The sequence below is a fragment of the Pseudonaja textilis genome, chromosome 7 (assembly GCF_049901715.1).
Source record: "Pseudonaja textilis isolate UNSWEBS1 chromosome 7, rPseTex1.2, whole genome shotgun sequence".
Classification (NCBI taxonomy): domain Eukaryota; kingdom Metazoa; phylum Chordata; class Lepidosauria; order Squamata; family Elapidae; genus Pseudonaja; species Pseudonaja textilis.
Window position 1 is genome coordinate 14518790 of NC_141996.1, and position 12027 is coordinate 14530816.

General features: G+C 38.9%; 1 protein-coding gene across 6 annotated transcripts in view; it reads right to left on the bottom strand.

The window, feature by feature from the left end:
* TRPC6 (transient receptor potential cation channel subfamily C member 6) overlaps positions 1 to 12027 on the bottom strand; it is a 71755-nt gene that overhangs the window by 7106 nt on the left and 52622 nt on the right. For 4 of the 6 annotated variants that reach the window (XM_026706938.2, XM_026706937.2, XM_087937068.1 and 1 more), the window contains exons 6-8: positions 6702 to 6932; positions 5583 to 5847; positions 2010 to 2205 (exon numbers count right to left, since the gene is read on the bottom strand). In XM_026706938.2, the coding sequence (XP_026562723.1) occupies positions 2010 to 2205; positions 5583 to 5847; positions 6702 to 6932 (692 nt within the window). The remainder of the gene's footprint in view (positions 1 to 2009; positions 2206 to 5582; positions 5848 to 6701; positions 6933 to 12027) is intronic. The other 2 variants (XM_087937067.1, XM_087937066.1) reach the window with 1 other exon arrangement.

The following is a 12027-nucleotide window of genomic DNA, read 5'->3' on the forward strand; positions in this document are numbered from 1 at the left end:
TCAAAATCAACAGTTTGTCAGTGTGGTCTATGCTAGGCTTTGAAGCTGACTATAAATATTGTTAATAAACACATGAAATGCAAATACATTAAATACATAATTAATCACAATTATTAAATAGCACAACACTAAAACAAAATAAAAGTAGCAGCCTGGATACAAATTTCTGAACAGCAAGATGTTAAAAAATCAGCACACTGATTGAGCGATTCACACAAAACTTCTTTGCTTGATGCTAGAAAATAAAAACTAGTTTGCTGAAAATACTTCTCTTTTTTCCCTAGTCCAGTGGTCGCAAACTGGTGGGCCGTGGGCCGCTTGTGGTCCATGAGAAAATTTTGGTGGGCTGCAGAGAAATCTCACCCCCAGAGCACCCCTCCAAAGCAATTAATCCAGGCTGCGCAGAAACACAAGTCTGCGCCACCCACATGGCCCGCAGGAACGCTCCCCGCCCACTCACTCCTTAACCAGTAAACTTATCTGCTAAATTGTTATTTTTCCTTTTTCTGACCATCATCTATTCTGCTGTGCCAGGAGATTTAGATTAGCTAGGAAGCAGAAAATGGTTGGATTTCTTGCCTTCTAGCTTGTCTTTAGATCTTTGGCTCTGCTTTTAAGCACAGCCGAACCTCCCTTAGGACTGAAGGTTTGCTTGCAAGCAAATTCAGTGCAGACTCACGGCAAGCAAATTTGAGAGACTGAGCTAGCCAATAGCAGATAGATAGATCACTGAATGATTCTGTGAGCAACTCAATCTGCCTGCTTTGCCTAATTTTGGGTAAAAGGTGCTCTTTTCTTAAATAAAAAATTCAATATTTACATGCATGGTGTGTTGTGAGTTAATTTTATGAGTTTGCTTGCAAGCAAATGTTATGTGACAGACTGAGCTAGCCAATGGCAGATAGATAAATTTCTGATGATTCTGTGAGCAATGCAATCTGCCTGCCTGCTTTGCCTGATTTGGGGTAAAAGTTGCTCTTTTTTAAATAAAAAATTCAATATTTACACGCATGGTGTATTGTGAGTTAATTTTATGAGTTTGCTTGCAAGCAAATGTTATGTGACAGACTGAGCTAGCCAATGGCAGATAGATAAATTTCTGATGATTCTGTGAGCAACGCAATCTGCCTGCCTGCTTTGCCTGATTTGGGGTAAAAGTTGCTCTTTTTTATAAAAAAAATCAATATTCATATAAATATTTATAATATTTACATACCAGCCATGCCCAGCCAGTCACATGATCACCACGCCATACCCACAAATTAGGGCACGCCCACAGAACCAGTTAGTGGTCCCTGGGATCTAAAATTATGAGTTTCGTGGTCCCTGAGGTCCAAAAGGTTGGCGACCCCTGCCCTAGTCTATTGGTTTATTTTGTCAGGTGATTCTTTCTGGCATTTAATCAAAAGCCCTTGCTTATCCTGTTCTTTTATATCTTACCTATTAAAATGGCAGGGAACTATCTATCTATAGCTTCAGAAAGTGAGTATTACATCATTTTTAATAGCCTCTTCCCCAAAGCTTCCCCAAGCTTTTCTTCACAGGCCTTAGCATGCAGACTGTGTGTTGCCTCTTTTCTCTTCTTCTGGACATGTTCCAGTCTGTCAACAACCTTCTTAAATTACAGTGTTGAAAACTAGGTATAAAAGTATCAGAGTAGTCTTGCTGGATTTGGCCAGAATATAATTCTGTCCCCAGAAAACAACACCCAAAAGCATTCAGGAAGGTCATAGCCCACATGACAATGTTCCAGAACAGGCCTTGGCCAAAATAGAAGACTGTTGCAAATATAGAGTTTTCTTACTCATATTTAACCATCAGCAGAGCTGTAAATATAATTTTAATGAACAGTAATAATTTTAAAGACAAGCTCTATTAACTCAAAGACTGCTTCTATGCTACAATGTTTCCTGTGTTTGTTTGCTAGCATGGTTGTAGTTCCTAATTAAGAATATACAATATTTTAATGTCTCTGAGGAAAGCCCGTATCAGTTTAATCAGAATATTACCTCAATTTCCTGGAAGGAACTATTAATCATTGCGATAAGCATGTTCAACAAAACAATAACCATGGTGACATTATAAACACCGTAAAGGACATAGCCAATATTTTCAATAAATTTGTGGTTATAATTTATGACCACAGATTTTACTTCAGAAAGTCCAAATATTGCCCAGAACAAAGTCTTGAAGCTTTCTTCCACTCTGAAAAAAAAAACAAAAAACAGAAGCATGAACAAATCTTGCAAAAGATCTTGAAAAACTGAACTGCAACCTGCCTATCTTTAATGAATAGTACTTGAAAATAAGAAAACTAAGATCATGGCATCCAGCCCTCTCAATTTTTGGCAAATAGATGAGGAAGAAATGGAAGTAGTGACATATTTTATTTTCCTGGGCTCCAAGATCACCGCAGATGGGGACTACAGCCAAGAAATTAAAAGATGCTTGCTCTTGGGGAGGAAAGCTATGGCAAATCTAGACTGCATACTAAAAAGCAGAGATATCACCCTGTCAACAAAAGTCCATATAGTCAAGGCTATGGTTTTCCCAGTTGCAATGTATGGCTGTGAAAATTGGACCATAAGGAAGGCTGAGCGCCAAAGAATTGAGGACTTTGAACTATAGTGCTGGAGAAGACTCCTGCGTATCCCTTGGGATCAAACAAGTCAGTCCTAAAGGAGATCAACCCTGACTGCTCTTTAGAAGGCCAAATCCTGAAGATGAAACTCAAATACTTTGGCCACCTAATGAGAAGGAAGGACTCACTGGAGAAGAGCCTAATGCTGGGAACGATTGAGGGCAAAAGAAGAAGTGGACATCAGAGAATGAGGTGGCTGGATGGAGTCACTGAAGCAGTAGGCATGAACTTAAATGGACTACAGGGGATGGTAGAGGATAGGAAGGCCTGGAGGAACGTTGTCCAAGGAGTCGCAATGGGTCAGACACGACTTCATGACTAACAACAACTACTTGAAAATATGTCATGGTCATGTCATATTTGCAGGATATGTGTTGTATATTTGTATGGTAGTCCTCAACTTACAACCACAAATAAACCATTTTTCATTTGCTAAGCAATTGATTTTTACAACTTTTCTTGCTACAGTTGTTAAGTAAATCACTGCAGTTGTTAAGTGAATCTGGCTTTCCCATTAACCTTGCTTGTCAGAAGGTCGCAAAAGGTGATCACATGACTCCTGGACACTGCAACCATCATAATATGAACCAGTTGCCAAGCATCTGAATTTTGATTACATGACCAGAGGGATGCTGCAGTGGTCATTAGCGTGAAAAACAGTCAAACGTAACTTTTTTCAGTCCCATTGTTAATTCAAATGATCACTACTTGTATCTAAAAAATTGAAAGATGAAGGTGCATTGTCACAATTTACAACCACCTGTTTCTACCTATGTCAACGCCATACTAATATCCAAAAGTGGTGTGACATCATGCCTATCATCTACATATTTTGACACTTCTTTGTGAATACACAGAAATGTCACAATGAATTGGGCATGTCAAATTTTTCAACTTTCCATTTCCAAATATTAGGGGTGCTCAAAAGTTGTGACATGCCTTGGGGATTGTAAAAATATTTTGGTTATTTTAATATAATTTAGATGGGCTTGGTAAGTAACTACATAAATATCATAACATTTTGTTTGTTTCATTTGATAATATATTAAACTTCTAGGCCTCAATGATACTGGGTGGATTACAACAAAAAAAAATTATAATAACATAAACATCAATAATTTTAAAATTTTAAGTGAGACATGATCAGATGTTGCTACAAAAATAATGGGAAAACGCAGTTACTTTGGCAAGTCAAAAGTAGAAATGTTTCTAGTTGTGTAGTATACCACTTTTTTTCATCTTTTAAATATTGCCTTCTTTTTTTCTACACGTTTACATTTTCTTAGCATGTTGATAGAAATGAGCATGGTTTGATGTGGATATTTAATATCCTTTTACATAATAACAGCAGTCTCAATTTTTTTTGAGTGTTGGTCCTGATGAAACCATAACAATAATATAAGCAACACACACAAAAAATCAGTACTGGATTGGGGATGCCTAATACTTATTGAATACCTAATGCTTCAATAACACCAAAATGAGGCAGAAAGAGAAACAAAATAGAGCAATTAGAACTGAAAATTGTTAGGCAGCATAAAATGCTGAATAGTATTTAGTATTTTTAGTATTTAGTATTTATTTGATTTGTCAATCGCTTACAAGATACAGGTATAAGAATAAATATAGTTGTGAATACATGAGATAGATACTTATAAGAAAAATAAAAAACAGTAGGACAGGGGCAGTAGGCACAATTGGTGCACTTATGCACGCCCCCTGCAGACCTCTTAGGAAGGGGGTGAGGTCAATAGTAGACAGTCTAAGGTTAAAGTTTTTGAGGTTTGGGGAAGAAACCAGAGTCAGGTAGAATATTCCAAAAATTGACCACTCTGCTGCTGAAGTCAATAGAGAAAGGAAAACAATACATCAGGGAAAGAGTGTAAACAAATTCAAAATATGTTGAAGGAACAGGTGTAGAATTGGCCAAAATCCCAAATTGCAATGATTTACAGTATGAATTTTGATACAGCCCTTTTCCAGTTTATTTCATAATGCACTATGCTGGATTTAGGATTGTAAGATTCTCTGTATACAGACAGTCCTTGGAGGAAGATGTGCTGGATATGTTCACTCCCTTAGGTTGTTTGTAAAAATAATAAGGCAGGATACAAATAAATAAACAATAAAATAATTAAATGCTTGCTCACACATCTGCATCAAAATATTGAATTTTGAATGTACACAGAGTAAAATATATGAAATGTATTTCATAAACTTTCTTCTGCATAATATTTCTTCTTAGGAAAATATACAGGCACCATAGTTCCGCTTTCACTAATAATCTTATCAATCCATTTTCTGGCAATTCAACAAGATACAGTACAGAGGTCTGGAACCTGAGGCTCTGGAGCCACATGCGGCTCTTTCAGTCCTTTGCTGTGGCTTCCTGTCAGCTGATCCTACCACTGGCTGGCCCCTCCCCTCCCTGTCACTCCTCGCCTGGCCTGAGAAGGGGGATGGCGGGGGATGGCAACTCACTCCATATTCCAGAGCAGGAGGTGACTGGGTGGGAGTGAGTGACATCCAATTGGCCACACCCACCCAGTCACACCGGTTAAATTATTGGCTCCCGGGTTTTCTTTTGTAGGAAACAGGTCCAAATGGTTCTTTGAATGTTTAAGGTTGCAAACCCCTGATATAGTAGAATGGGAAAAAAAATCACACTGACTAAATCCACTCATCTGGATTGATCACACTGCTCAATCCATTCATGAAAACATTTACCTAATCTGAATTCACAGATCTGAAGGCGTCGATATTAGCAGCATAAAATACGGTACAGCAAACGAATGTTTCAGGGCCAGCAACCATAGCGAACTATGACAAGGGAATCAAATATATTCTGCTCACACCAAGCATGTTACAAAGTCAAAAAGACTTAATCCAACTGAGTGCCTTCCAATACAATCATTCACAGATTCCACAAGGATTAACTTACGTGGTAAATGCTTCATTCTGCTTCGCTCCCAAGTAATAGGAGTAGAGATTAAACATTCCTATCATGAAGGCCACAAAAACCATGATAAATATGACCATGAACTTGAATATGTCTTTCACAGTTCTACCAAGTGATATCTGCAAGGGTCCAAAGCTTTCGTTGGCTGGCAAAATATAGGCGATGCGTGAGAAACTTAAAACCACAGCAATTGCGTACAAGCCTTCAGATATGATTTGAGGGTCAGATGGATCCCAGTCTATTCTTGCTAAAAAGAAAGAAATAGAAGAGTTTTAGTTTAATATGTTGAGCTTTGGTACTCCTACTTGCCTGCTCAGAACATTTGGTCAACTACAATAGAGGTAGTCCTCAACTTGCAACAGTTCATTTAGTGATGGTTCAAAGTTATAACAGCACTGAAACGTATGACCATTTTTCACACTTATGACCATTGCATTACTATCTGTAGCCTAGGAGTCATTTAACCTTGTATGAAATAAAACAACTGAGGAAATGAGAGACTCTTCCTTTGTTCTGGAACTGAGTTCATGCAACAATCTTTGGCTTCAGTACTGTTTACATTCAGGTTTGCGATGAACACGTCACTTTTCCAGCAGATTATGACTGATAAAATTGGTGAATAAATTATGGCATCTCATAAGAAGAGTTGATATCCTGCTTTTATATCCTGCTGCTTTTTACTATAAATTGGGATTGCAACTTTTTGGCAACTCCCAGCCAGTGAATTTTGAGAGTCGCTGTCTCATCAGATCCAAAAGGTGTCATATTTTGAAAAAATGTTTTTAAAACTGCTGTATATTTTCGGGAAATGGCTTGTTTATAATGTCTTGCTGATGTTTACTTCATAGCATTTAATTTTCTTTCATGACCATTCAGTAAACTTCTTTTACTTTAGAAGGAAAAGAACGTGTGCATGTGGTATTACTCTGTTTCATTTCCAAGATAAGCCAAGTTTGGTTAAAAAATTGAAACTTGGCTTATTTCTCGATGGGTCTACATAAAGTATATACGGTATACTTCAGGACTGAATAATATAAATTCACATTTAAAAAGGAATTAAAACATTAGTTTAGCTCTACAATATAAATCTGAGGTGCTCACCCAAAGTGTAGTACTTTATGTGTGGATCCAATGTTGCAGCTGACAAGTCTATCTCCGTATTAGCGTCAACAATATTCTGGGCTCTAGAAGCATGCCAGAAGGCCATGAATCTTGCAATGAATGAGGCTGCAAAAATAGCCAACATACCAAAATCTAGCATATTCCACAACTCAAACAGGTATTCCTTGGGACCTTGGGACCAAATTTCTTTACATTCAGCCCATATCATGCCTAAAAGAAAAAAGAAATCAGGACATTAGCTTTAGACTTCATAACTCTTCTTACCTCCGAAAGACTCTGAACATGGTGTACAATGGTTAAAAGAACAGAGATGGGGGTAGACAGGAGAGAGGCTGTTGAACTATATTTGTAAATGAACTATATTTGTAAATGCAGACTGGTTGCCAAACATCCAAATTTTGATCACATAAGCATGGGGACCCTGCAATGGCCATAACTTTGAGGACTGAGCCTAAGTACCATATGTTCAGTGCTGTTGGTCATCAAATGGTCATTAAGTGAGGAGTATCTATGGTTCTCACAGTCAAAGAATTTTCTTCTTATTTCAGGTCTGGTTCCCCCTCTGTAAAGACTCCATGCAGAATTAATCTTTGGGAGCTATGGAGAATAAATACCTACAATCTGTGACAGATCTTCAAGGATTTGATCTTCTTTAGGTCAAATATATCTAAGTTCTTCATCACTTTTCATAGAATCATCACTGTGTTGATTAGATTTTCTCTGCATTCTTTCCAGTTCCTTAAGTTCCAGATCTTTCTTGAATTGCAGTGATCCGAACTTGACATGGGTGGTCTGGCCAGTATAGAGCAGAACTATTCAACTATACAGGTGAAACTCAAAAAATTAGAATATCATGCAAAAGTTCATTTATTTCAGTAATGCAACTCAAAAGGTGAAACTAATATATGAGATAGACTCATAACGTGCAAAGCAAAATAGTTCAAGACATGATTTGTCATAATTGTGATTATTATGGCTTACAGCTCATGAAAACCCTAAATCCACAATCTCAGAAAATTAGAATATTACATGCAATCAATAAAACAAGGATTGTACATAGAACAACTTTTGGACCTTGGAAAAGTATAAGTATGCATATGTACTCAGTACTTGGTTTGGGCCCCTTTTGCAGCGATTACTGCCTCAATGCGGTGTGGCATGGAAGCTATCAGCCTGTGGCACTGCTGGAGTGTTATGGAAGACCAGGATGCTTCAATAGCGGCCTTCAGCTCTTCTGCATTGTTCGGTCTCATGTCTCTCATCTTTCTCTTGGCAATGCCTCATAGATTCTCTATGGGGTTCAGGTCAGGAGAGTTTGCTGGCCAATCAAGCACAGTAATCCCACGGTCATTGAACCAGGTTTTGGTGCTTTTGGCAGTGTGGGCAGGTGCTAAGTCCTGCTGGAAAATGAAGTCAGCATCCCCATAAAGCTCGTCTGTGGAAGGAAGCATAAAGTGCTCCAAAATCTCCTGGTAGACAGTTGTGTTGACCCTGGACTTAATGAAGCACATGGACCAACATCAGCAGATGACATGGCTCCCCAAATCAACACAGACTGTGGAAACTTCACACTGGACTTCAAGCATCTTGCAGCGTGTGCCTCTCCATTCTTCCTCCAGACTCTGGGTCCTTGGTTTCCAAATGAGGTGCAAAAGTTGCTCTCATCAGAAAAGAGGACTTTGGACCACGGAGCAACAGACCAGTTCTGTTTTTCTTTAGCCCAGGTAAGATGCTTCTGACGTTGTTTGTTGTTCAGGAGCAGCTTGACAAGAGGAATACGACATTTGAAGCCCATGTCCAGGATCCGTTTGTGTGTGGTGGCTCTTGATGCACTGACTCCAGCCTCAGTCCACTCCTTGTGAAAGTCCCCAACACTTTTGAATGGCCTTTTCCTGACAATCCTCTCCAGCCTGCGGTCATCCCTGCTGCTTGTGCACCTTTTTCTTCCACACTTTTCCCTTCCACATAACTTTCTATTCATGTGCTTTGATACAGCACTTTGGGAACATCCAACTTCTTTTGTAATTACCTTTTGAGGCTTTCCCTCCTTATGGAGGGTGTCAATGATGGTTTTCTGCACAACTGTGAGGTCAGCAGTCTTTCCCATGATTGTGATTCCTACTGAACCAGACTGAGAGACCATTTAAAGGCTCAGGAACCCTTTGCAGGTGCTATGGCTTAGTTAGCTGATTAGAGTGGGACACTTTGAGCCTCGAATATTGAACCTTTTCACAATATTCTAATTTTCTGAGATTGTAGATTTGGGGTTTTCATGAGCTGTAAGCCATAATCATCTCAATTATGCCACATCACAGCTTGAATTTTCTTGCTTTGCATGTAATGAGTCTATCTAATATATTAGTTTCACCTTTTAAGTTGCATTACTGAAATAAATGAACTTTTGCACGATATTCTAAGTTTTCGAGTTTCACCTGTATATCCCCTTATGTCACTATTCTATCTCTGTTGATGCAACTCAAGACTGCTATTGAGATTCTCAATCATCCAGGTCACGATTGTCCCAAAGGCACTTTTCAAAAAGGCAACCGGACGTTCTTGTTTTTTTCTTCCATGAAACATTTCGCTTCTCATTCAAGAAGCTTCTTTAGCTCAATGAACTGAACTTCAATGAACTGAAGAAGCTTTTCGGATAACAAGCTAAACGTTTGTAAGTGGAAAAAAAACCAAGGAAGTCCAGTCGCCTTTTAGAAAAGCACCAAGGGGACAACTCAAGACTGCATTAATTCGACAACTGCAGCACAATTCTGGCTCGTGCTTAACCTATAAACCAGGTCACCTATAAACTTCTCACGAGAACCATTCCTGAGACAAATGTCACCTACTTTGTCACCTGTGCATCACGTTTGTCCTATATAAGTCCTGAACACATTTTTTTTTATCATAACTGGTCTGAATTTTGATGTAAAGGGCCCAATGGTTAATTCTATCAAGATTCTTTTAAGTCTTGTATCTGTCTTCTGAAGTATTAGTGGTCTCTTCCAGCAAAAAAAATATATATATATATATATATATATACTCCCCACCCCACCCCAAAAAGCAGTAAATTCAGTATAACAAGCCTATATTGGCTTCTAGCAATATCCTTATTTCATTCTAAGTGTTGGTTTTGTTTGATTATCTTTTTCTAGGATTTTGTCATGTAGAGGTATGCAACTGACCAGCCTGTAGTTTCCTGAGTCCATTTTGCCTATTTTGAAGATAAGAAAAAAATATTCATTCTTCACCAGTCTTCCAATACTTCCACTGTATTTGACAGAACAGTCAAAGATCAGGTCCACCAGTTCCTTAGGCCTCTGGGATTCATTCAAAACAGCTAGGTGTTCCTTCACAAATTATTTACCTATTATAATCTATTTTTGTTCTATGCCCTTATGGTGTGGCTTCCTAATACTTTCTAATGATGTGATGTATTCCCCCACCCCAAAAAAAGCTAAACAAAACTGCTTTAGCAAGCAAGGAGGTACAAATATTTCTGCAGAAAGCAAGGAGGTGCAGCTGTTTATGCAGAACCCATAAACATTTTTTTCCCCCTTAGGGTCTATAGAGAACAGCCAAATTAGTTGAGTTGTAATGTGGGGAAAGGGGGAGGGAAGTACATGAGACAAAGAACAGACTGAACAGATCAAGACCTGAATGTCAGTTCTATTTTATTACAAAAGTCACAAACTTTCTCTTTTCAGCACAGTTGAGATTTATTCGACCTGAATATTTAATCTAAAGTAGAATTGCTTTGAACTGCATTCCTTGTGGAACCCATTGTGATTTGCAGCAAAGAAAGGGATTGTCAAAAGAAAAAAAAACAAGTGAAGAACAAGCCATGTCTCAGCTTTTTCTGCACTGGGATGCTGTTTCAAGCTGGCATTTTCAACGAGCATATATTACTGTACAACAGACTTGACATTTCATGGGTCAATGTATCCTTTGAAAATGATTCCGAAGAAGCCCTTAAACCTCAGGCAAGCACTTTTCTGCTGTTCCTTCAAGCAACCCTACTTTCTCAGGCTGTTGTATGAGTTATTCAAGTCAACTGTTTAAAGCAACTACATCATTTTTTGTAGTCATACAGAGCAGCGGTCACCAACTGGTGGTCCGTGAGAAAATTTCAGTGGTCTGCAGAAAAATGATTTGCATTTTTTATACTGCACTAAATCAGGGGTTTGTGTTGCTGCAGAGTTTCTCCCCCTTTGGGGTCTTTTTCTGCGGGTCGGAAGGTGGCAGAAATTCTGACTTGAGGTCTGCTTCAGCCTCCTGGTGCGGGGCTTTGGGTGAAGGCTGATGGAGAAGAGCTGGAGGGCCTCGTTCCAATGATACTGCATCATGGCCTGGAACTAGCTGACCACCTCAGCCCACTGAGCATGCAGGCGCCACTACCTGGCCTTGCACTCCTGCAGATCTTCCCTCTGCTTGGACAGCCGATGCTCATGGTCCTCATAGTGAGGTACTTCTGCTCAGCCTCCTTCTCGGTCAGATCCAGTTTGAAGTGAGCCAGCTGTTTTGCCAACTCTTTCTTGTGGCGGCTGCTTAGCTCCAACAACTGCTACCTATTGGGGTCCTAAGGAGCCCAGGCGGAGATGAGTGGCTGGGAGGGGAGGGGCGGGTAGAGACCACCGAGGCGCCCCTTGACATGAGTGACATCAAGTTGGCTATGCCCACCCAGTCACATGCCCACCTAGCCACACCCACACCCACACAGCTGATTGTTAGGCAGATCATATTAGTGGTCTGGATTTATGGATTTAGTAGTCCCTGAGGTCCAAAAGGTTGGTGACCGCTGATACAGAGAACTGATAAAACAGAGTTTTTTTTAATAAATAACTTGGCTTATGCCACATTTGAGCATTTTAGGATGAAAGTGTGCACATTCCTCTTTTTTATATATGAAAAAATATTAATTATGAAGTAAAAGAAACAAATTCATGGAATCCCACTCATTCATTTACCACTCAGTTCTTAATTTATGTACTTTCATTACATTTAATATTTGTTAATATTTAATATTATATTCCTTTTTCAAGAATTGTACTTGGTTAACTGGAATACCAGGTTTTATCAAGTTGACTCTCTCTCTCGTGTTACATATAACTTTTTTCTAGAATTCACTAACAATATTTCATATGCTTATTAATGTTATGTCAACCTACAAATTCTTTTTTAAAACATTGCTACAAAACATCTATGTTTACATAGATACTCCAGCTCAGAAATGAAAGAAAGTTGTTTTCAATTGATGTATATTGTTAATTCTACAGACTAATAGTTCTGTAGGGCTTTCACGCTAACGTTT